General features: G+C 36.4%; 2 protein-coding genes across 3 annotated transcripts in view; one reads left to right on the top strand and one right to left on the bottom strand.

Moving 5' to 3' along the window:
• LOC107614865 lies at nucleotides 22,445–23,647 on the top strand. Its single transcript, XM_016316991.1, has 2 exons — nucleotides 22,445–22,721; nucleotides 22,854–23,647. The coding sequence occupies exons 1-2, from the start codon at nucleotides 22,445–22,447 to the stop codon at nucleotides 23,645–23,647; spliced, it is 1,071 nt and encodes a 356-aa protein (XP_016172477.1).
• LOC107616713 overlaps nucleotides 24,212–26,114 on the bottom strand; it is a 36,874-nt gene continuing 34,971 nt past the window's right edge. For both annotated transcript variants that reach the window (XM_021112467.1, XM_016318655.2), the window contains exon 2: nucleotides 24,212–25,840. In XM_021112467.1, coding sequence (XP_020968126.1) covers nucleotides 24,446–25,798 — 1,353 coding nt within the window. In that variant the 5' untranslated portion in view covers nucleotides 25,799–25,840 and the 3' untranslated portion in view covers nucleotides 24,212–24,445. The remainder of the gene's footprint in view (nucleotides 25,841–26,114) is intronic.

The raw sequence follows: 26,114 nt of genomic DNA, 5'->3' as shown, positions 1-26,114 counted from the left end.
GAGCTGAGCTCATCCAAACTCAAGCTCGACTCATTTAATTTATGAGCTCAATTTCAGGCTCAAGCTTGGCTCACCAGCTCACGAGCTTAGCTTATCGAGCTGTTAACGAGTCGAGCTCAAGCTGGCTTGACTCACTTCCAGCCCTAATCATATAGCATCAAACCAACAGGAAAACTCTCTGCTCCGTAAAATTTTCAAAGAAATTTATAAAAACATTTAGTCTCACATACATAGCTAGAGAGTTCATACTATATATTAATAAATGCAACTCGGTAAGAGTAGGTTGCGTTGGAAAATTATTAATTTTTTAATTTATTTATGGACAATACATATATATTAATTATAATTATAAATTATGTTATTTTATATTAAATAACTTATATAACGATGATGTTATTTATTGTCATAAATATTGAATTTAATAAGTTATAATTACTTTTGATTTAGAATTAAATGAGAATAAAACCAGATAGACAATTTTATTTGGATTTTAAGAGTTAATAGGTGTCACACTTAAATATAAATAATGACTTTGGAATTTTGGTCCCTAACATATTAAAGCGGTCTATGTAGCTCTTTTCCAATAAAAAGAGTTGTGATTCAGTTCTATTAGAGATACAGAAAATTTTAGTTGAAGAAGATCAACGTTTTTGCATTTAAGTATTTCTTTCTTAATGATTTAACATGATGGTCTTAAAGTGAAGAAATATTATATATATAAGACAATTCCTTAGATATATAGATCCTTGAACTTATGCTCCATTTTCCTATAGTTAGAAACGAGTGCTAAATCTCATTATTGTCTTCAGAAGAATCCTGATGTTGTCGAAATTAAAGAAAGTTCAAGTGTGTGTGATACAACATATAACACAATTAGGAACAACAATAGTAATGGTTGGACGAAAATAATTCGCAACACCACCAACCGAAAAATAATAGAAGCTTGAATTATCGAACAAGCTTGAATTTTAAAGAAGCAGTTGTAACTTTATTTATATATGGAATACTCCGAGCAACTGTATCAAGCTTGAACTATCAAGTAATTAATCAAACAAGTTTTTCTAATACAGCAATAATTAATTAATCAAAACTAGTATTACAAAACATACAAATAAGAAGCATCTACGAAGTATGGATTCTACTCACACAGACCTATCTTATTTATATTGAAAAATGATGTTTGCATTATTTTTTATATGCATATTTTATTTTGTGATATGAAAAATAATTTTATTTTATTAATCACTTTAATTATAAAAAATAGAAAGTATATAAGAGAGATGTACACAAAAATAGTACATAAAACATTCTTTATTTACAAATTAGTTCATCATCATTATTACTTGTATAGCCTTCAACTAATACATTATCCAAATTGATGGTTAGTTCTTGAATTTTCGAGTATGAGTTGCATCTTGAATGCTGATCTGTTTTTCATTTATTTTGGATTGATGATAATCGGTGGCTAAAAGAAGGAGGAAATGGTTGAATCTTAGCCCCTTTTTATTGAATATTACTTTCTGCCTTTTAAGATAGTTTTATGAGATATTTTTGTTTTTTGTCTCATAACAAGTCAAGAGACATTTTCTTTCATCTCGTAACCGGTTAGGAGATATTTTTCAATTTTGTCTCCTATGCAACAGAAACAGAAATGGAGTAGAAGAAAAAGAGAGAATCACACCCAGAAGTATCTTGGTTCAGCTGTTAAGTGCAATGCAGCCTATATCCAGTCTCCATCACAACAGTGATAGAATTTCACTATAATCAACTGATTACATACACCAATTCTTTTCTAGGAACTACCCATTCCTATCCGGGACAAGTCTAGAATCTATCCCCAAAACTGAACTTGACTTGGTCACCTACCAAGCTTTCAACCATAAAGTGCTAACCCAACTTGCAAGGGAATCCCCATAGGATCATGAAACACAACATAGATGTACAAAGAAACTCTTAAACATCTTTGCCTTTTTCTTTAATTTTGCACTCTCTGTCTTTTTTCTCTTATTGGCTTTTTCTTACAAAACTCACTCTGTTTGCCTTTTTCACTATGAGATTTAGACAGACAAAACTAAAGAAAAGAAAACAAAATGTAACACATTGAAGGAGAAGAATTTCTGTTAGCTTGGGTAGCTATGAGAACTCTGTGCTTACTCTCCTTACCCCAACCCTTGGCCGTTCACCCTTATTATAGAAGGGGAAGCTTCTAAGATTAAAACCGGTTCAACTAAGCACCAACATCTTCTTCATCACATACAACCGGTTCGGACAGAGAGAAGAGAGAGGAAAATCGAAAGCAAATCAACGTACATATACCTCTCTCTCATCCCTTCTCATCAAGCTTCATCAATCCGAGCCTTCCATCTTGACTTTGTCCCCAAGAATGAATTCTGACCCTTGATGAATCCTTGATCCTTGACAGCTCCTTCTGTTCCATATTTGCTTCTTCCTCAACGTAGCTCCAGTAGCTACCTTCTGTCTTGGATGAACAAAAATGGAAACGAGCCATACCACTGAGATCTTCTTTTCTGACTGAGGCCGATATCTTCTATTCTTGGCATGAAGATCTTGAAGCTTCTTCTTCACATCTTGCCTTTTGTGGCAAAAATCTTAGCCATGCCATGCTTTAGATCTTCCTTTAGCAAAGACCATCATCAACCTAGCCTTTTGCTTCTTCATAACTTCACTGCTTTTCTGATAACTTCTATCTTCTTCTTTCCTGTTTGACATGACTAAAACAAAGAGAGAGAGGAGAGAGAAGAGAGAAGGAAACTTTCAAAGGAAGCAATGAATGATATTAAAACAAATTAATTTCCACTTTCATTCCCCTATGCATAAAGAAACGTGTGGAGTCATTTAATGCAATCAAATCACTTTTAATTTTTCTTTTCAGTTACCAAGGCATGAATTTAATTTGGGCAAAAAACCATAATAAGCCAACATCACTTCAAATTTACGTATATGAGCCAAAAGAAAAATTGATACAGCAATAAGCCAAATGGTATTTTAATGTAATTCGAACCAGGCTAGTTCGAACTCCATTTAGGAATAAATCGAACCAGGCCAGTTCGAATTAAGAAGAAAGAGCTGTTGGTAAATCGAACCAGGCTGGTTCGAACTAGGTTTTCATGTAATTCGAACCACCCTAGTTCGAATTATGGGTAATTTAGGGTCTTCATGTAATTCGAACCACCCTGGTTCGAATTACTAGTGATTGGGCTATATAAGGAGTTCGAATCAGCCTCATTCGAACCATTCTCATCTTCCCCTACCCCACGAAATCTCAGAGAAAACGACCCAGATTCTCTCCGACAAAGACCTGAACGAAATACTCTGCTGATGGGGGACGATCCGGCACGGTTATATCGCTTGGACGGAGTCGCCCATATCGCTGGGGTCATCAACGAGGAGGTTAGCACGGATATAACTTTGTTCTACCGGTACATGTGAGTTAGTGGTTTTGCATGCGGGTTAGATGGTGGTTTATGTTAGTGGTTTATGTTAGTGGTTTCTGTTAATGGTTTATGTTAGTGGTTTATGTTAGTGGTTTATGTTAGTGATTTAGGTTAGTGGTTTTGCATGCGGGTTAGATGGTGGTTTAGTTGTTGGTTTATGTTAGTGGTTTATGTTAGTGGTTTCTGTTAGTGGTTTATGTTAGTGGTTTCTGTTAGTGGTTTATGTTAGTGGTTTATGTTAGTGGTTTATGTTGGTGGTTTATCTTAGTGGTTTATGTATGTGGTTTATGTAAGTGGTTTACGTTAACGGTTTATGTTAGTGGTTTATGTTAGTGGTTTATCTTAGTGGTTTATGTTAGCGGTTTAGTTGTGGTTGTTTAATGTTAGATCTTACATGTCAGTGGTTTATGCTGGTTTCTTATGTTAGTTGTTTATGGAAGTGGTACTCGTTCATGGAATTTTAAGCGCTTACATTTGGTACGATTTTTTGCTTTATCAATTATCGTGTTGATTATCTTTGTCACTGGTAATTAAGTTGGTCCTAATAATGCGGTTCATTTCTTCCGCAGCCTCAGTGATGCATCAGGAGCATGCGGCGGCAGCAGGGCATGGTCCTGGATGACAGATACGTTCCATACCTGCAGATGGCTGGTCTTTACCATCTTGCAAGGCTGAACGATAGATAGTTCCGGTTGGACGAGGCCCTTGTCAGTGCGTTTGTCGAGCGATGGCATCTGGAGACGCACACGTTTCATATGCCGTTCGGAGAGTGCACGATCACACTCCAGGACGTGGCATACCAGCTGGGTTTGCCAGTGGACGGGCGTTACGTCAGCGGCTGCCTATCAGAGTTCCATATATACATTGAGGGTGGCCGTCCAGCCTGGGTTTGGTTCGAGGAGTTGCTTGGAGTGGTACCTCCTCCTAGCCAGGTTCAGAAGTACGCGGTCAACTGTAGCTGGTTTCAGGAGACGTTTGGTGAGTGCCCGGAGGGAGCTGATGAGGATACTGTGCGTCGTTATGCCCGTGCGTACATCATGATGTTGTTGGGCACGCAGCTTTTTGCGGACAAGTCGGGCAACCGCGTTCACATCAGATGGCTTCCGTTTGTAGCTAGGCTGGAGGAGATGGGGACCTACAGCTGGGGTTCTGCAGCACTGGCATGGTTGTACCGATGCATGTGCCGAGTGGCGAACAGAAATGTTATAGCTAGCGGGCCCACTTCAGCTACTTCAGTCATAGATTTTCTGGCGATTTCCTCGCTTTAGGCCTGCAGGATTTGAGACGTTCAGCTGGCCATTGGCCTCGAGGTACTGTACTAAGCTTTGTCTATTACAATTCACTACACATAACCACGTGTTCATTCATAATGTATTGGATACCCTATGCACACATATAAGTAGCTGTAACACATGTGCATGATGCAGGTGGTCAGGTTACATCCCTTCCAGTAGCGAGAAGGGTCCTAGAGTTCAGATGTGGAGGCTCTGGATAGACCGGTTGCAGGATAGAGAGGTCAGTATGTTACTTAATAAGTTTTTTTATTTAATCACGATTTACGAGTTGGGATCACGAGTTGCCCTGACATTGTATAGTTCTGGGTGCAGTTTATCTGGATGCCGTACAGCAGCCCCGACGTACTTCAGGTCGTGCATCCCGAGGTTTTGGAGCCTCGGCATATGGTGTTGTGGCGGTCTATTACATCGCTTATCTACTTTGCCGTCATAGAGTGGCATCAGATAGATAGGGTTCTTCCGCAGTTTAGAGGGGTGCAGCCCCGTCCAGAGGCCGCCCTGAACATCGACTTTCTGATGTCGAAGGACGGCAGAGGCGGCGATCGATGGTTCCCGTCCCACTTGCAGAAGTGGCATCAATATTGGGACTCCCGTACGGATAGCGTGCTGAGGTTCGATGTTGTTGCTGACCCTGGTCCGTCGCATCAGTTCTTGGATTGGTGGAGTCAGCACGGGAAGAGGTTTTTGTCTCCAGATCCGCAGTTGGGCGATCCGAGAGCCGTTGCTATTCCTGTTGAGGCCTCACAGCGGGGACCTGGGCGAGTTCCTGAGATGGAAACAGCCTGGTTTGAATTATATGATACAGCTTCTCCCTCTGTAAATCGAACCAGCCTGGTTCGATTTACTTCAAGCTTTTTCTCTCTCTGTAGTTCGAACTGCAGTGGTTCGAATTATTAACAAATAGAGTTCGAACCACCCTGGTTCGAATTATATAAAAATACGGCCTGGCTTATTGCTGAAACAATTTTCGTTTTGGCGTATTTAGGTTACAGGATTCTTCACTTGGCTTATTAGGGTTTTTTGCCCATTTAATTTAATCAAAATTTGAATTCCATAACCCATGTGAGTAGGTAACCGAACCAAGCATGCTCCATTTTCTTTCTTTTCTTCTTCAATTTCGGACCAACAAATTGTTGGATCAAGATGAAGCATTTCTCTTCTCATATTTCATGGCCCAATTCATTTTGCCATCCAATTAAATAATTCAGCCACAAAGTATGAAATATTTGTGCACAAGAGCTGAATATTTTCTTATCACTTTGGGCTTTAATTACCTTTTAGCCCAACTGAAAAGTTTTTTTTTCCTCCACACTCACAAACTCATTAAACAAACAATTAGAATAAAAAATCAAATTAACAATTTTGTAATTAATATTTTTAACAATGTTTAATCATCACAATAATTTCAAGTTTTCTAAACTCATCATGGTTCATAATCCTATTAGGGTGCTTGGAAAAGTTAATTAGCAATATACATTGTTAGAATATAATTAGGATCAATTAGGATCAATTAGTATTATTTAGTATATCTGAATATTTATTATAGGAGATTACGTCTTTATTATTACGATTCTCTTAGTACCTATAAATACCCTTTATATTGTATCATTTCAGACAACTTGAATACACTCAATAATATACCATCTTTTCTCCAGTTTAGTCTCTTGTTTCTAACATGGTATCAGAGCCATGGTATCCTCCTTAAGGAGGATAGGCTATTTTTCTTCGGTTGAAATTACCGTATTTTTCATACTTTTCTTCTGTGCCATTCTTCTTTCCCTTTTGTCACTCCTTTGATACTTTTTCACCTTACCGACTAGCCTATTTTCTCTGTTTTGTATTTTTTCGAGTCGAATGATCAAACACTATTGTCATCCGCTGCTTATATATTCTCATCAAGAAATCATATAGTTTTCGCTCTCTTTCGGCAGTTCCATCTGCGTTCTCTCGTGACTGTTCCGTTTGTGTTCTCTCATGGCAGTTCTGTATGCGTTTTCTCGTGGCAGTTCCGTCTGTGTTTTCTTGTGGCAGTTCTGTCTGCGTTTTTTCCAGCAGTTCCATCTGCACTTCCTTCAGATAGCGGCAGTTCCATTTGCGCTTCATTCAGACAAGCGGTAGTTCCATCTGCGCTTCCTTCCAACAGTTTCATCTGCACTTCCTTCTGGCAGTTCCATCTGCGCTTCCTTCTGGCAGTTCCATCTGCACTTCCTTTAGACAACGGCAGTTCCATCTGCACTTCCTTCAGACAAGTGGCAGTTCCGTCTGCGCTTCTTTCAGACAAGCGGCATTTCCATATGCGCTTCCTTAAGACAAGCGGCAGTTCCATCTGCGCTTCCTTCCAGCAGTTCCGTCTGCATCCGTTCTATTAGTTTATGCATTTTTTTTATTTCGTTGTATTACTTTTTAAATAAGTTTCAAACTCAAGTTGTCACTTGAGTTTGAGGGGAGATGTTAGAATATAATTAGGATTAATTAGGATCAATTAGTATTATTTAGTATATCTGAATATTTATTATAGGAGATTACGTCTTTATTATTACGATTCTCTTAGTATATATAATACCCTTTATATTGTATCATTTCAGACAACTTGAATAGACAACTTGAATACACTCAATAATATACCATCCTTTCTCCAATTTAGTCTCTTGTTTCTAATATACATGAAGTCGATTCTGTTCTGATATGAACTTTGATGTTTGGAATTGATGACTTAACATACTTCCTATGGTCAAGGTTTTGGATCGAAACTTCATTTAATTAATGGTTTGTCGTTGACCAACAGAATATTGCATACACAAGATAAAATTCGAACCTCGACACTTAATTAAGCGGACAAGTGAGCTAATTATTAGACGAACCCAAGTTGGTTCTTCCTATATGGCCAAGTTAGTAGAAGGAACTCCATGAATATCTCAAAATTACCAAATCCAACCACCTACAGAGTTGAAGCACCCTTTTCTTCAAAAGCTTTTAATGTTGCTTACTTATCCTTTTTCTTTAAAATTATATTTTCTGTCTTTTTCCTTTTAAATGTTTGCCATAATAGATCAATTTTTTACGAAGAATTGGTCTTTAATTTGTATGGTGTACTTAAGAATGTTTCAATTTCTAATACTCAAACAGAATTAGCTTTAATAAAAGGATACACGTGATTTCCATCAAAGTATGTGCAAAAATGGTTAAAGAGATATATGAACTATAAGATAGGGACATTTCTTGCTTATTAGAAGCGCAAAGGATTTCCCTGTATAGTCCATTAAAGTATATATAAATGAATGTGTAGGCTTTCCTATTTGAAGATGCATAGTTCTCCAATTGCTAAGTTCTCTGTCCAAAAACCCCTCTCTATCTTCCCTCTTACAAGGCAAGTTATGACTCTATTCTACCTTATTGAGCCTTTTTCTTTTGTTATTTAATTTAGAAACTTTTCCTGTTGCATTCCTTTGTTTTCATGAAAGATTGGTTTGCATCCTCGGTCATATTAAGATTGACTTATATATATATTAGTTAAAAATCTTTATATGGATTATAATCCCTTTTTCAACTATCTTACTTTTGGATCTTGTCATTATAAATATTTTAAAATGTGTTTAAATCATAAAAAAAAATAGTTCAAAATAGAAAATTAGAAAGTATTTGATGTGTAAGATAGAAGATATATATCTTCGATTAGGTCTCTTTTAACAAAGTAATTTATATAGAATTTATCTATTAGTAATATATTAAAACAGAATTAAAGGTAGCTTTCATATTCATTCTTAATTTCCTAAGTTTTTAGTATGATGTCACGTCGGTTTAAATCTCTTTACCATGATATCATATCAGTTTAAGTAGCAAAATGATTTTTTAATCCTTTTATTTCTAATTAAAATACTTCTCAATCCTTTTAATCCATTTATTATGTGATGCATTAGTGTTATTTGCATTAATAAGGGTAATTAAATTTTATAATTATGTTTTGCATGTTTTCATCATTTAATAATTGTGATGGTTATCAGTAGTTAAAAGAAGGGGGTTCGTTGAATCTTAGCCCTCTTTTTCTGAATGTTACTTTCTGCTTTTTAGAATAGCTCTAGGAGGTATTTCTGTTTTTTGTCTCATAACTGGTCAAGAGACAATTTCTTTTTATCTCGTAACCGGTTAAGAGATATTTTTCAATTTTGTCTCCCACGAACAGAAATAGTAAAGGAGTAGAAGAGAAAGAGAGAATCACACCCAAAAGTATCCTGGTTCAGTTGCTAAGTGTAATGCAGCCTACATCCAGTCTTCATCACAACAGTGACGAAATTTCACTATAATCAACTTGATTACAGACACCAATTCTTCCCTAGGAACTACCCATTCCTATCCGGGACAAGTCTAGAATCTATCCCCAAAACTGAACTTGACTTGGTCACCTACCAAGCTTTCAACTGCAAAGTGCTAACCCAACTTGTAAGGGAACAAGTCCAGATTCCACCCCAACCCGAACTTGACTAGACCTCAATCTAGCTTTCAACCGCAAAGTGCTAACCTAACTTGTAAGGGAATCCCCTCAAGATCATGACAACAAAACAGAAATACATACAAAGAATTTCTGAGATAATAATGACTTTTTCTTTAACTCTCTACCTTTTTACACTCATTGGCTTTTTCTTACAAAACCTCACATTTTGCCTTTTACGAATGAAACACAGACATACTCACTGAGAAAAAGAAATATTTGATGAGTTTGGAAAACTCTAAATTAATATTTGTGATGACTAAACATTATTAAAAATAATTAATTACAAAATTATTAATCTGATTTTCATTTAACATATATTGATTAAATAATTTTGTTACAGGTTTTAATATTGGGCCGAAAAACAAATTTCTGGTGCAAGCCCAAGTACATTCAGCCTTTGGTTTTGATAATATATAATGAATATGGCTGAATTGATTCTTTATGTTACTTGGGCCAATTTAATCTATTATGGTCACAAGTCCAAATTGAAAATGCTTTCCCATTTGCTCATTGCTTAATCCAAATTTCATCAGGAAAGCAAATGTTATTATTGGGCCAGAAATTTAATGATTATTGCAACCAAGCCCAATTCCATTTAAGATGAGAGTTCCTCATGCTTTGTCCGAATCCATAAAGCAAAGAAAAAGCCTCAATGCTTCCAACGGATTCCATTTCACTCTTTGGAAGGATTTGAAATTCAATTCACTAGCATTAGGAACATGAGAGAGAACTTGACTTTGATTTGATGGGAATCATTATGATTCACGCTACTCCACCTAAAGAGAAGTAAAAGCAACCTTTTATCAATTTAATTTTGTTTATCTCATAAAATTGCTTTTTTTCCAAGATTGTTTCTTCTCTCTCATCTCTTTCTCTCTTCAGTTATTACACAGAAAACATTGGTAGCCATGGAAGCAAAAATGAGCTACCGAAAGGAAGAGAAAGCAAGCCTAAAGACCATCACAATGATGGCAAGAAAACATACTAAAATAAAAATGAGCTGTGGCTGAGATTGTCACCAAATGTGGTTAAGATTTGGTGAGGTAATCTTGAGCTCTTCATGCTGACTGGATGTAGGCTGCACTGCACTTAGCAGCTGAACCAGGATATATCTGGGTGTAATCTTTCTTCTCTCCTACTCCATTTCTGTTTTCTACTGCACAAGAGCAAAAATAAAAAATGTCTCGTGCCAAGTGACGAGACAAAATAAAAAAGTCTCGTGGCTAGGACGAGCTAAAAACAGAAAAGTCTCCTCGAAGTCCAGCAAGTGTTAGCAAGTAAAAAGGGGGCTAAGATTCAACCCCCATTCTCTTAGCCACTGAAATCATCAATTGGTATCAGAGCTTGGTCTCAAAGAGATCAAGCTTTGCAGCTTGGAGTAAAGATCCTCATGGCAGAAAACAGTGGCATAAATGTGGTATCCTATAATCTGACTGAAGGTCAATCAAGCAACAGACCTCCTCTTTTCAATGGAAAAAATTATACCTATTGGAAGGAGAGGATGAAGATATTTGTACAAGCAGGATTACAGACTTTGGAAGATTATCCTGGAAGGGCCTCAATTTCCAACTACCACAAGTGCAGAAGGAGTAGTCTCTCTTAAACCAGAAGCAAGATGGACTGAGGAAGATAGGAAGAAGATAGAATTAAATGCCAAGGCAGTAAATCTGCTAAACTGCTTGAGGAATACCGACGGGTATCAAGATGCACAACGGCAAAGGAAATCTGGGACAAATTGCAAATCTCCCATGAAGGAACCACCATTGTAAAGAAGACTCGGACAGACATGTTGAATAGAGAGTATGAAATGTTTGCAATGAAGGAAGGAGAATCCATTGATGAACTGTTCGAATGATTCAACACCATCATTGTTGGCTTAGATGCTCTGGAAATTACACATTCAGAATCTGTGCTAGTGAGAAGAGTGTTGAGATGTCTTACAAAAGAGTGGGAAACAAAAGCTTTAATTATTTCTGAGAGCAGTAGCTTAGATTCCATGACAGTTGATGATTTGAGAGGAAATCTTCTTGCTTTTGAAAACACCTATTTGAAAAAAGATTCAAAAAAGAAAGGAATTGCTTTTTCTTCTGTGACTAACCCTCTGGATGATGAATCCAGTGATAACTCTTCTGAAAATGAGTTTGTTTGCAAAAAAATTCAGAAAAATGGTAAAGCTCAAAGGCAAAGGCAGCAGCTCAAGGAAGATGAAGAAAGACCTTAGCAAAGTAACCTGTTACAATTGCAAGGAAATGGGGCATTTCAGATCTGATTGTCCCAAGTTAAAGAAGGAGGAGAAGCCGAAAAGAGTAAAGAAGAAGGGACTGATGGCCTCATGGGAAGACTTGGAGAATGACTCAGATGATGATGATGATGAAACCGAGATCAAGTCACAACCATGTCTCATGGCAGATCACATAGATCAGGTAGTCTTTCATAACCCTAACACTGAAGATCTTCATCTTATGATAGACCACCTTTCTGAAAAAATAAGATGTTTTCTGCTGGAAAATCAAGAGCTTGAACAACAAATCACCATTCTTAAAGCTGAAAATAGTTTTCTTAAAGAGAAAGTAAGAGAGGCTAAAACTGCTTGTGATCTTGTTGAGGAAAATAAGCAGTTAAGAGCCCAAATTAAGAGCTGTGAAAGTAATCATTCCGTTCTTGCATATGTAGATTGTTTTAAGCAAAATGAAGAGTTGTTTAAAGAGGTTAAAAGGCTTAAGGAAGACTTAGCCAAATTCACCCAAAGTTATGAAGATTTGAATCAAATCTTGGCTAGTCAAAAACCTCTTTATGACAAGGCTGGGTTGGGGTTTTATAAATCTGAAAAATCTCATTTTGAAAACATTGCTTCATCTTCAAATGATGCAAGGTATCAAGATCCCACCTACTTTAACAAAACAGCAACTCCAAGATTTTGTAGGCTATGCAATCGAAATGGACACTTTCCTATCCAATGTTTCTTTGGTGAAAGAATGATTGGTGATAAAGTTTGTAAAGTTATTTTTGATTACAATGGCTTAGGACATAAGAGATGGTTTAACGTGAAAGGATCCAAGAAAATTTGGATACCTAAGGTCACTTAAACTTGTTTTGTAGGTGTGCCTAGCATCCAAACGGAAAGAAAATATGTGGTATATGGACAGCGGATGCTCTAGGCATATGACCGGAAAGACAACCTTCTTCATAAAGCTTGATGAATATGATGGAGGACTTGTCACTTTTGGTGATGATGCAAAAGGAAAAATAGTGGCTGTTGGGAAAGTTGGTAAAAAATTTTCTTCTTGTATAAATGATGTTCTCCTTGTACATGGTTTGAAACATAATTTGCTTAGTGTTAGTCAATTGTGTGATTTGGGTTTTGAAGTTGTTTTTAAGAAGTTTGTTTGTTTGGTTGTTTGTGAGAAAACTGGGGATATTTTATTTGAAGCCAAAAGGTGTAACAATATGTATGGATTAACTCTTGAGGATTTAAAGGAACAAAATGTAACATGCTTTACATCTCTTGAATCTGAAAAATGGCTTTGGCATAGAAAGTTGGGACATGCTAGCATGTACCAAATTTCTAAGCTAGTCAAAAAGAATTTGGTTAAAGGAATTCCAAACATCAAGTTTGATAAGGATCTTACTTGTGATGCTTGTCAATTGGGCAAACAAGTAAAATCATCTTTTAAATCAAAAGATGGAATCTCAACCAAAAGGCCATTGGAGATGTTACATATTGATCTTTTTGGTCCTACTAGAACTCAAAGTTTAGGAGGTAAACACTATGGCCTTGTGGTGGTAGATGATTACTCTAGATTTGGTTGGGTACTTTTTCTTGCTCATAAGAATGATGCTTTTCATGCCTTTTCTACTCTTTGCAAGAAAATTCAAAACGAAAAAGATTTGAAAATTGCCCATTTGAGAAGTGATCATGGAAGAGAATTTGAAAATCAAGATTTTGAAAAATTCTGTGATGACTTAGGGATTTCTCATAATTTTTCATGTCCTAGAACCCCTCAACAAAATGGGGTGGTTGAAAGAAGGAATAGAAGCCTTCAAGAGATGACTAGGGCTATGCTATGTGAGAATGAAATTCCTAAATTTTTGTGGGCTGAAGTTGTGAACACAACATGTTATATTTTGAATAGAACAATCATTAGAAAAGAATTAAAGAAAACCCCTTATGAGCTATGGAAAGGAACCCCTCCAAATCTTAAGTACTTTCATGTTTTTGGATGCAAATGTTTTGTGCTTAATAATAAAGAAAATCTTGGAAAGTTTGATCCAAAATCCTATGAAGGAATGTTTGTTGGATATTCCACCACAAGCAAGGCCTATAGAATTTATCTCAAGGAGCATAGGATTATAGAGGAATCCATACATGTTACTTTTTGTGATTCTAACTTAATTCCCAGTACTGTGATAGATAATGATTCAGATGGTGAAGAAGCTGGAACAAGCAAAGAAAATCCCAAATCTGTTCAAAATGAAGAATCTGCCAGTCCAGTTTTGTCTCGTCAGATTGGAGGAGAAATTTCCATTTTGTCTCCTGAGCAGGCACGAGCAACTGAAACAGTGAGACCACCAAAAGTTCATCAAAGCTCTACACCTGTCTGAAAGCCTAGAGAATGGAAGTCCATGAGGGGTTATCCTCATGACTTCATCATTGGTAATCCCTTTCAAGGAGTAACAACAAGATCATCCACCAAAAGGCAAACCGAACCAAGCAATCTTGCTCTCTTGTCACAAATAGAGCCCAACAATGTCAAACAAGCACTTGAAGATCCACCATGGGTTAAAGCAATGCAAGAGGAGCTTGCTCAATTTGACAAGAATAAAGTTTGGACACTAGTACCTCATCCGGATGGTAAGAAAGTTACCGGTACTAAGTGGGTATTTAAAAATAAACTTGGTGAGGATGGACAAGTTGTTCGTAACAAGGCTAGATTAGTGGCCCAAGGTTACGATCAAGAAGAGGGTATAGATTTTGATGAGTCTTTTGCTCCGGTAGCTAGAATGGAAGCAATTAGATTGCTTCTTGCCTATGCCGCCCATAAATGTTTCAAAATGTTTCAAATGGATGTTAAATGTGCTTTCCTTAATGGTTTTATTGATAGAGAAGTGTATGTGGCACAACCCCCCGGTTTTGAACATAAAGAGTTTCCAAATCATGTTTTTAAATTAACTAAGGCTCTTTATGGTCTTAGACAAGCTCCAAGAGCTTGGTATGAAAGGCTTAGTGCCTTCTTGTTAGAAAATCAATTTCAAAGGGGTACTACCGACACTACTTTATTTATTAAAGCATCTAATGATGATATACTCCTTGTTCAAGTTTATGTTGATGATATTGTATTTGGATCGACCAACATTTCCTTGTGTGAAGAGTTTGGAAAACTCATGACTAGTGAGTTTGAAATGAGTTTAATGGGAGAGCTTACTTTCTTTCTTGGCCTCCAAATTAAGCAAACTCCTAGTGGTACTTTTATTTACCAAGGAAAATATGCAAAAGAACTTATTAAAAAGTTTGGCCTTGAAAATTCCAAAGCAATGGGGACACCAATGCATCCCAACACAAAACTTGAAAAGGATGATGATGGTCAAGATGTGGATGAAACAAGGTATAGGGGAATGATAGGTTCACTCATGTACCTTACCTCCTCTAGACCGGACATTGTCCAAAGTGTGGGTGTATGTTCAAGGTTCCAATCTCACCCAAAAGAATCCCATCTCACGGCTGTTAAGCGCATCATTAGATATATTAAGGGAACTTGTGATTATGGATTATGGTATCCTAAATCTGATGACTTTTGTGCAGTAGGATTTTGTGATGCAGATTTTGCGGGAGATAGAGTGGATAGACGAAGCACATCCGGCATGTGTTGCTTTCTTGGAAGCTCACTCAATATGTGGTCAAGCAAAAAGCAAGCCACAGTGGCTTTATCCACCGCTGAAGCAGAATACATTTCCGCATCTGCATGTTGCACTCAATTAATTTGGTTAAAAACACAATTAGAAGATTACAAATTAAAAATCAATAGTATACCCTTATTTTGTGATAATATGAGTGCTATAAACATTTCAAAAAAATCCTGTTTTACACTCAAGAACAAAGCACATTGAAATTAAATATCATTTCATTAGAGAACATGTGCAAAAGGGAACTATTGATATTCAATTTGTAAAATCTGAAGACCAAATTGCTGATATTTTTACAAAACCCCTCTGTGAAGACAGATACTGTAGCTTGAGAAAAAGTTTGGGAATGTTTGATTTAAGTTTCATTGAAAATTTGTGAATTTTTTAACTCTGTTCAGTTTTGTCTCGTAGGTTTGGACGAGATAAGAACGCAAGCTTAATGGAGGAGCTATGATCAAGGGGGAGGCAACGCAGATTTAAATTTTCATGGGCCCCACCTAATAATTCCTGACCCCACCATGGCAGTTTAGTTAGTTATTCTTTCTTTGAAAAATAAAATCACAAAATCCCTTGGATTGTCTTTTCAAATCTTGTTGGAAGAAGCATGTTGTCAAATCATATCTTTTCCTTCCAACTAATCCCTTGATTCAAGGAAAACTCCCTTTTTATCACTTTTTGAAACTCCCATTTGGTTAATAACCGCGCCATTATGGTCATTAACTTCCCCATCATCTCTCTCCAATCCTCATTTATTGCACCACTAACCTCCTTCCACCCTCACTCTCTTTCGGCACTCACCCCTTCATATTCAACCTCTTCATTTATCCTACCATGAAAAAGAAAACTGCACTTAGGAGAAGTAGCCAAACCCCCATTCCAAAAAACCCACCTTTTTCATCACCTCCAACCCATACACATATCAATCTCCATTCTACCTCCTCTTCTACTCATTCCCCTCCTTCCAAAAGGACCGAAACCATGCGCCGTAAGGTCGTTGCTAAGAAAACGTCAAGGAGAGGCAAATCTGGAAAGGCCAAGGAACCTAGTGTTGAAGAGGATGAAGACGAGTCACATACCTCGCTCCCTCAATCATCACCGAAAAGATCCACCCCACATGCAAGAAGCTCTCAAAAGAGGCAGAAAAGCTTTTTGTTGCATGATACTAAGGAACCTGCGAATTTGGAGTCACTCGAATTCAAGAACAAGTTTCACAAACCTCATTCCCATTTTGATCCCTCTAGGTTCTACTCATGTGCGTTCTATGAATTTCACAAAGAGGTCTTGCTGAAACGACATCTCTGCCCCTCTTACTTGGTGAATCTTGAAAGTCTGGCCACCAAAGGAATCAACTTTTCTTCTTTGTTTGATGCTCTGAAATGGACCCCTCTAGTTCACATTCAGAAACTGGTTTACCCGGGGCTGGTCCGGGAATTCTATGCAAACATGCGTTTGATTGATGACTCAATCCATTCTTACGTCAAGCGTGTTTACATAACTCTCAATCCTCAAACCATAGGTGCTGCTCTTGGGTATGAAGATGAAGGACCAAAAGTTTACATGATTGATAAATGGGATGATCAAGTAGGAGTCACCCAACAAGCTGTCTTGCAACACATCTGTGCAAACCTTTCTGGACTAGATGGATTAATCCCAACCCACAAAGCACTCGGCCCAGAGAACTCTCTATTGCACCGTATCATCACTCATATCCTCACTCCTCAAAGTGGTTCTCACCATAGAGTAACAGTTTCTGATTCTATTATCCTATTTGCTCTCATTACTTCTACACCAATTTCATTTGCTTATATTATGATACGTCATATGTGGGAAGCAGTAAAGAGTACTAAAAAGGCTAATCTTCCATATGGCATGTTCCTCACATGTATATTTGAGTACTTTAAGGTTGATTTGTCTAATGAATCTGTTGAGAACAAGGTTTCCATGATTAAAGGAGGAGGAGTTTCGGGCAAGAAAGGCAAGCGGTCTGTTCCCTCTGAACCATCTCTCAGCGATCTGGAGAGCTGTCCTGAATCCTCGGATGTCACTCAATCAATCTGGGAAGTTATCAAAGAGTTTCGCAATATGGCCAAGTTAATGCGTAAATCTCACAAGGCTGCCCGAAAATTGGAATATGAACAGGAAAGGGCTTGGAAGAAATGTCACGAAAGAGTTGGCTTCATGATTAAAAGCTTTGATGATGACATGGGGACAGGGGATTACGAAGATGATTCCGGTTCAGAGTTCAACCTTTCTGATGATTAATGACTGTTTCTTTATTTTTACTTGATATTGGCTCCATTAGGCTCAATCTGTTTTTTGTAGGAGCATGACTTGATACTCACTGCTCTATGATGCTTTGATACACTCTTGTTACTTTATTATGGATATTTTGTTGTGTTGTTCATATTTTGTGCAGGTGCCCCTTGATGACAAAAGGGGGAGGAAAATTAGTTTCCAAAATTGAAATTGAAACTAATAAAACAAGGGAACAGGGGAGGATTTGCTGAAACAGGGGATGAAATTTTCAAATTGAAAATTCATGATCTCCCTTGTTTAAAGAATGCATGTTGTTATTGCATTTGTTTCACTATGGTTACTGCTGCTTGAAAGGCATTTGGCATTTGGTTTATGATGATGTTTGAGAATATTTTTATTGATCATATGAATGCCTGATTGTTGATTTATCTTGATGAACATTTTTTGAAACTGGAATGCTCTTATTCATCTTGGTAAACATGTTGGTTTGAAAATTTTTTTTGGCAGTTCCTTTAAATTGTGATATCTAACAGTTGGCATGTTTTGATGTGATCATATGTGATTCAAAAATATTTTCCTTACTTGAATAATATGGCTCTGATATCTTGACTGGAAAATATTTGAAATTTTTGAACAACTTTGTTTTATGGTAATGTTTGAGCAGTAAATCAGTTTATGATATCAAATGAGTTTTGATTATCAATTAAAACTGCTCATAAATCAAGCATTTAGCATCATATGATATGCTAAATAACATTGTTCTTGAAGCTTGATTAAAATGTTACAGGTTAGTGCTTCTCTTGGTAAAATAAGCATACATCAAGGGGGAGCCATGTGACATTTAGAAAGGGGGAGAAATTCAATCTTCAAAGGGAGTACTCATACTCAATTTTTTTAATTTCTTTCCATTTCAATTTTAATAATGTTTGTCATCAAGGGGGAGATTGATGAGTTTGGAAAACTCTAAATTAATATTTGTGATGACTAAACATTATTAAAAATAATTAATTACAAAATTATTAATCTGATTTTCATTTAACATATATTGATTAAATAATTTTGTTACAGGTTTTAATATTGGGCCGAAAAACAAATTTCTGGTGCAAGCCCAAGTACATTCAGCCTTTGGTTTTGATAATATATAATGAATATGGCTGAATTGATTCTTTATGTTACTTGGGCCAATTTAATCTATTATGGTCACAAGTCCAAGTTGAAAATGCTTTCCCATTTGCTCATTGCTTAATCCAAATTTCATCAGGAAAGCAAATGTTATTATTGGGCCAGAAATTTAATGATTATTGCAACCAAGCCCAATTCCATTTAAGATGAGAGTTCCTCATGCTTTGTCCGAATCCATGAAGCAAAGAAAAAGCCTCAATGCTTCCAACGGATTCCATTTCACTCTTTGGAAGGATTTGAAATTCAATTCACTAGCATTGGGGACATGAGAGAGAACTTGACTTTGATTTGATGGAAATCATTATGATTCACGCTACTCCACCTAAAGGGAAGTAAAAGCAACCTTTTATCAATTTAATTTTGTTTATCTCATAAAATTGCTTTTCTTCCAAGATTGTTTCTTCTCTCTCATCTCTTTCTCTCTTCGGTTATTACACAGAAAACATTGGTAGCCATGGAAGCAAAAATGAGCTACTGGAAGGAAGAGAAAGCAAGCCTAAAGACCATCACAATGATGGCAAGAAAACATACTAAAATAAAAATGAGCTGTGGCTGAGATTGTCACCAAATATGGTTAAGATTTGGTGAGGTAATCTTGAGCTCTTCATGCTCAAAAAGGAAGAAGAAGATTTGGCCAGCAAAGTGAGATTCTTGGAGGAGATGGCTTGTCTTTGATTCTGCTCAACCACCACAGGAAGTAGCTAGAGTGGCGAAGTGATGGTAGAGGCAGAGATTGAAGCAGATGAAGTCATCATCATCATGAAGCATCAAGGGCCAGAAATCCATCTTGGAGAGCAAGCCAAGGATGGAGAGCTCGGATTGATGAAGAGTGATGACCAAGGAAGGACTAGAGGTAATTGCATGTTGGTTATTGCATGGTTATCTCTTCTCTCTCTGTGCGGCCGAACCGGTTTCTTGAAGGAAGAAGAAGTTGGCTTGGGTTTTTGGCTTCAAGTGTGGAGGCTTCTCTCTTCTATAAAAAGGGAGAACAACCACTGGTTGGAGCAAGGAGTTAGAAGTAAGCATTGAGAGTGCAAGGCACAGGATTCTCAGAGCTACCTAAACTTACAGATTTTCTTCTCCTTCAATGTATTCTGTTTTGTATTTTTCTGTTTAATTTTGTCATGTCTTGAGTCTCATGGAAAAAGGCAAACAGTGAGGTTTGTATGAAAAAAGCCATAGAGCGGAAAAAGGCAGAGAGTGCAAAATTAAAAGAAAAAGCCATAGATGTCTTAGAGTTCCTTTGTTCATCTATGTTGTGTTTCATGATTCTGTGGGAATCCCCTTGTAAGTTGGGTTAGCACTTTACAGTTTGTAATCAAGTTGATTATAGTGAAATTCCATCATTGTTGTGATGAAGACTGGATGTAGGCTGCACTGCACTTAGCAGCTGAACCAGGATATATCTGGGTGTAATCTTTTTTCTCTCCTACTCCATTTCTGTTTCTACTGCACAGGAGCAAAAATAAAAAATATCTCGTGCCAAGTGACGAGACAAAATGAAAAAGTCTTGTGGCTAGGGACGAGCTAAAAACAGAAAAGTCTCCTCGAAGTCCAGCAGGTGTTAGCAAGTAAAAAGGGGGCTAAGATTCAACCCCCCTTCTCTTAGCCACTGAAACCATCAATATTCAATGAAAGTCATGAAGGAGAAGAATAAACAGCTCCAAGAGCTATGGGAACCTGAACGTGTGCTCTCACTCCTTTTCTCAAACATTGGCCGTTCACCCTTATTATAGAAGGGGAAGCTTCCAAAGTTGAAACGGTTTAATCGAGCTAACTTCTTCTTCTTCAACACCAAAATCGGTTCGGACAGAGAGAAGAGAGAGGGAACCGAAAGTAAAAACCAACATGCAATTACCTCTCTCTCATCCCTTCTCATCAAGCTTCATCAATCTGAGCATTCCATTTTGACTTGGTCCCCAAGAAGGATTTCTGACCCTTGATGAACACTTGATCCTTGACAACTCCATCTGCTCCACTTTTGCTTCCTCCTCCACGTAGCTACAGTAGCTACATTCTGTGATGGATGAACAAAAAGTAGAGACGAGTCATACCTCAGAGATCTTCTTCTCTGACCGAAACGGATTGCTACCACTTTTGGCATGGAGATCTTGAAGCTTCTTCACCACATCTTGTCATTAGTGGTAAAAATCCTAGGCACACCGTGCCTTGGATCTTCTTTTTGCTGCAAAGGTCATTACCCTAACATTTTGCTTCTTCCTAGCTTCTCTGCAATTTTTCTGATAACTTCTTCTTCTTCTTTCTTCTATCTTCTTTTCTGATGGATGTGACAAACAAAAAAGAGAGAGAAGAGAGAGTAGAAACAAATCATTGATTGTTAGATTAAATAAAATTGAAATCACACTCACAATCCTCAATACATAAAGTAATGTGTGGAGCAATTAATGCCATCAAATCAATTTTAATTTTCCTTTTCAGTTGCCAATGTATAAATTTAATTCAAGTAAAATTTGAATTCCTCTTCTCAATTGGGAGTAGGTAACTGAACCATGCTTTAACAAAATTTGACCCATTTGTTTATAATTGCCGTATGGTTTCCTTGGGTCATTTCCTTCGTTATTTGTTTTATCAACATGGGCCTATTATTTAGGCTTTTCTTCATTTCAAATTTCAGCCCCTAATATTTGAATTAATTTTGCCCAAGGTTGAATTTTTTTCGATGATCCATTTGGGCCAATTTGGTTTTCTTTTATTTCAAAGCACACTCACTTATATTAATTTTGCACATGGCTTGATTAATAACAAGTTGGGCTCATATTGCCTTTTGACCCAATATGAAATTAAATTGCTTACCTGCACACTTGAACAAAAAATCATCAAACAATCTATTAGAAATTATTAAATAAAATACTTAATAATAATTTTAATAATTTTCTAATTTACATTTTAATAATGTTTGATTATCATTTCAGTTTTTCAAACTCAACAAATTGTAATATTAGCTTTTAAATGTAATTAAGAATAATATAGTTATATATTAAGTGATGAAAGATTACAACTGTATCTATAACAATCACTTTAACTGTCATAAATAATAAAAAAATAACATAAATACGTGTATACCTAAATATATATCTCTCATTTTGAAATATCTATTTATAATTGAATAATAATACATAATTTATCCTCTTTTTTTCATACTCATTGCTTTTTATATTTAGTTTATAAATCAACATTCACTTTACACTTTTTCTTTATCCTCGTTTCACATCATCTCATATCTCTCGTTCTTTTTCCTCCATTTTTTTTTAATGTTTTACATATGTATTTGAAGAATTTGATTGAAGACCACAACTCTTCTTTTTAGTTTGCTAATAATGTGGATTAGGTAATAAAGTCTTAAAACACTAGACTTTTACAAAAAAAAATTTAACTTTTTAATTTTTGGTCTAATTGTATTCATTAATTGTATTATTCATATATCATTTTTTTCAATAATTTATATTTTTAATATCATTTAGTTGTAATATTGTTAAAAATACATGACATTATCGTGAGTCATGAAAAATAAAATTAAAAAATTAAATGTTAATTTCAACTGCAAATCATATCCTTTATAATTGTATTTTATTTTTTTATTTTTAATTTAATTGTGCTCATTAATTGTATCATCGATATATTATTTTTTTTCTTTTTAATAATTTATATAATTTAATAAATGGCAATGTTAATAAAGTGGTAAAGATGCTTTAAAGTGACAATACAACTTTAGAGGAATCGAATACATTTTAATATCATTTAATTCTAATATTGTTGAAAATACGTTATATTATTGTGAGTCCATGTAATTCTTTGCCTTGAAAATATAAACTTTGCAGATTGAAGCAAAACCTTGTCATTGGAGCATGGCCAGAAACAATTCAGAGGAGGCAAATGCAACAAGGCTTGCCGAACTAGTGAATCAAAGATTCGAAGATAATCAAAATTCAACTCCCAAGATACAAAGAGTTCCTCTATTCTTGCGTCAAAATCCACACTTCTACAGGTACTGCACACCCAAGATGATATCATTTGGTCCCATCCATCACAGCAACCAAAATCTGAAGCAACAAGGACAACACTTGAAACTTCAATGGACATCCCTCTACATTGAACAATACAGGAAACTACCTACTTTTAACGGTAACAAACAAACCGCCGCAAATTAGTTGTTCGGAATTGTACAAAATAACATAGAGGAAATAAAGGAACTCTTCTCTAAGGATGTGCTTGAAGGCTATTGTAACAATGAACTGATATGGATGTTGTTTGAAGATGGATGTTCTTATCTCTTTTGCTTGGAGAATTTTGACATTGAGCATCCAGAAGCTCTGAATCTAAAGGTTGATCAATGGATGCATATTTGGCGAGATATGACCTTGCTAGAGAACCAACTTCCAGTGAAGCTGTTGAAGCTGCTCAGCACACAAAAAGGATCTGATTTAGAGAATTTACTCTACAATTTTGTTACAATGGGTGCTGTAAAGAGGAACTGTACCGTGATGATTAGACTTGCATATACAGCTGAATCAGTTCATCATCTGCTGGGTTTTGTTCGATCTTACTTTGTTGGTGAAAGTGAAATGGAGACTGAGAAAATAGGAAGTGATTTGATGGCTCATCTTCCTCTTCTTCCTCATCCTTGGCAAACTTACAAGAACGTCCGTGATCTTAAAAAATCTGGGATTCGAGTTGCGAAGGCAAAGAGTCCTGAATGGAAATGGAATAACTTGTCTTTCACGTCAAGATGGTTTAGCGGCAGATTGAGACTTCCTGTTTATGTAAACAATGATGTTACGCCTTATTTCTTTCGAAACTTGATTGCATATGAGATGTGTCCGGACTTTTGTAGCAGCTTCGAATGCTGTTCGTTCTTTTCTTTCATGGATTCTTTGATTGATGATGCTGAGGCTGTGAAGGAACTTAGATCAGCTGGTGTTATCCAAAATTTGCTTAAGAGCGATCAAGAACTGGCGAATTTTCTTAATGATATTGGCCATGAGTTGCCCACTAAAATATTTAATCATCTGAGGAGCAATGCTGCCCCCTTTCAGCAAGAAATATGTTGAAGTCAAGTTTCAAATAGAAAGACATTACTCAAACAAATGGAGGACTTAGTTGGCTGAAGCACGCAGTACTTATTTCAATTCTCCATGGTCTTTGCTTGCTTTTCTGGCTGCGTTTACAGCATTAATTCTCACTTTTTTCAAACATGGTATGCCGTGCATTCTAAAGATCAGTGAAAACTTGTTCGGTAACACAAGCTTTTTCCATATGTAAAGGAAAAAACAATTACAACCTCTTGTTTAATGCAAAGATTACAACACTACTATTCTAATTTAAATCCCTATTTGGTAAATAGCACGTGTTAGTACTGAATAACATAAAGAATTAGTTGCACGTCAAAGAAAATTAGAAGGAGTGAGAGTTTATAAGATGAGAGACCATTAACGTGATGCCGTTAAGGTTTTGAGTGTTCAGAATCTCTGAATCTAAATCTATTTTCTTAATTTCTGGATGATGGGTTCAGAAATCAGAATCCCAATAGAATGGTTGAAAAAGTTAACTGAAGAGAGATATATAGTAGTCTTTTCTGTCATTATTTGAATTTTTCTGTTTGGAATGAAAATGAGTTAACCCTTAATAAACAATACTATACAAGCTTTAATTACAAACATGTTTTTCCATTACATAAGGAATCAAATAATGCCAATGAGTATGGGTCTCACACACACAAATAATAGATAGAAAACAACTCGAGATACACGCTTTTTTTTGTCTAAGATTCTTAGATGCAAATCATGATCAGTGTGGGTCACACACACACATACACTGATAAACGGACCCTTATTATTTAAATGTGGTAACTAATTTTTAGGAGAATGTATGGTATACCATGTTTGAAGAACAGCGAGAATTAATCCTGAAAGTGCAGCCAGAAAAGCAAGCAGAGACCAGGGAGAACTGAAATAAGTACTCTGTGTTTCAGCCAGAAAAGTTCTCCATCTACTCGAGTAATGTTCCTGAATTTGACGCCTCACTTGGATATATTTCTTACTAATGGGGATAGCATCGGTTGTGTATATTTGATTGAACATTTTAGCGGGGAAGTGATGCCCAATATCATTAAAGAATTTGGCCACTTCCTCATCACTCTCAACCAAATTTTGGATAACACCAGCTGATCTAAGCTCCTTCACATCCTCAGCATTATCTATCAAGGAATCCATGAAAGAAAGGTAACAACAACATTCGAAGCTGTTGCGAAAGTCCGGACACATCTCGTATGCAATCAAGTTTCGAAAAAAGTAAGGCGTGACACTGCTGAATACCCACAAAGGAAGTGTCAATTCTCCACCAAACCTCTTGTTTACCTTAACCTGGATCCCTGATTTTTTCAGATCACGTATGTTCTTGTAAGTTTGCCAAACTAGGGAGGAACGAGGACGAGGACGAGGACGAGGACAAGGCATCTGAATACCACCATTTTGGTTTGGGATATTCTGTTCAATCTCTGTATGAAAGTAGGAGGAGCGAAGAAAATCAAGTATATGATTTCTTATAGGGATTGTGATCGATGTCATTCTTCTCCGCTTTCCTTCGCCCATGCTCATAAAATTTGTGATTAAATACTCCAAGTCAGCACCTTGTGTTTTGCTCAGCAGTTGCAGCAGTTTAATTGGAAGTTGGTTTTCCAGCAATGGAATATCTCTGCCAATATACATCAGTTGATCAAGCTTTAGATTCAGTTCTTCTGGATGTTGAGCATTAACGTGGTCCATGTAATAGAGCAAAGAACATCCATCCTCAAGCAGCATCCAAGTCAGTTCTTCATCATTATACCCTTCAATTACATCCTCAGCAAACAGCTCCTTTAGTTCCACAATGTTATCTCCTACAACTCCATACAAATAGTTTGCTGCTTCTTGCTTGTTACCATTACAAGGACCTACTTCTTTACTGTATTCTTCAATGTAGAGGGATGTCCATTGAGATTTCAAGTGTTGACCTTGTTGCTTCAGATTTTTGTTGCCATGATGAATGGGACCAAATGATATCATTGTGGGTATGCAATACTCGTAGAAGCTGGTTTTTTGACGCCAAAAAAGAGGAACTCTTTGTATCTTGGGAGTTGAAGAAATTTGATTATTATGATCAAATGTTTGATTCAGTAATTGGGCAAGCTTTGCTTCCCTTCCCACCTTTGCATCCTCTGCCATTGCAAATGATGCAGCAACACTTGACGTTATTTAATTTGTAAGCTGCTCGCACCACAAACAAAAAATCAACATTTATTAACACTCCAAATTATTATTTTAGTATAGTATTTTTTATCAACTCATGTAATCGGTGCGTGTGTATTTAGTTTAGGAAAGAACTTTATTTTTACATTGCCAAATTCTTATGTCTAATATCATCTTTTATTTTGTTAGTGTATTATGTAAAATCATATTAGATATATATAAAAATAAAATTGGTCTTACATCAAATAGACAATATTACTTTAATGAAAAATCAATATGAATTTGTCGCCTG

This window comes from Arachis ipaensis, chromosome B09 (assembly GCF_000816755.2).
Source record: "Arachis ipaensis cultivar K30076 chromosome B09, Araip1.1, whole genome shotgun sequence".
Lineage (NCBI taxonomy): Eukaryota > Viridiplantae > Streptophyta > Magnoliopsida > Fabales > Fabaceae > Arachis > Arachis ipaensis.
This window is presented reverse-complemented; position numbering and strand designations above follow the sequence as displayed.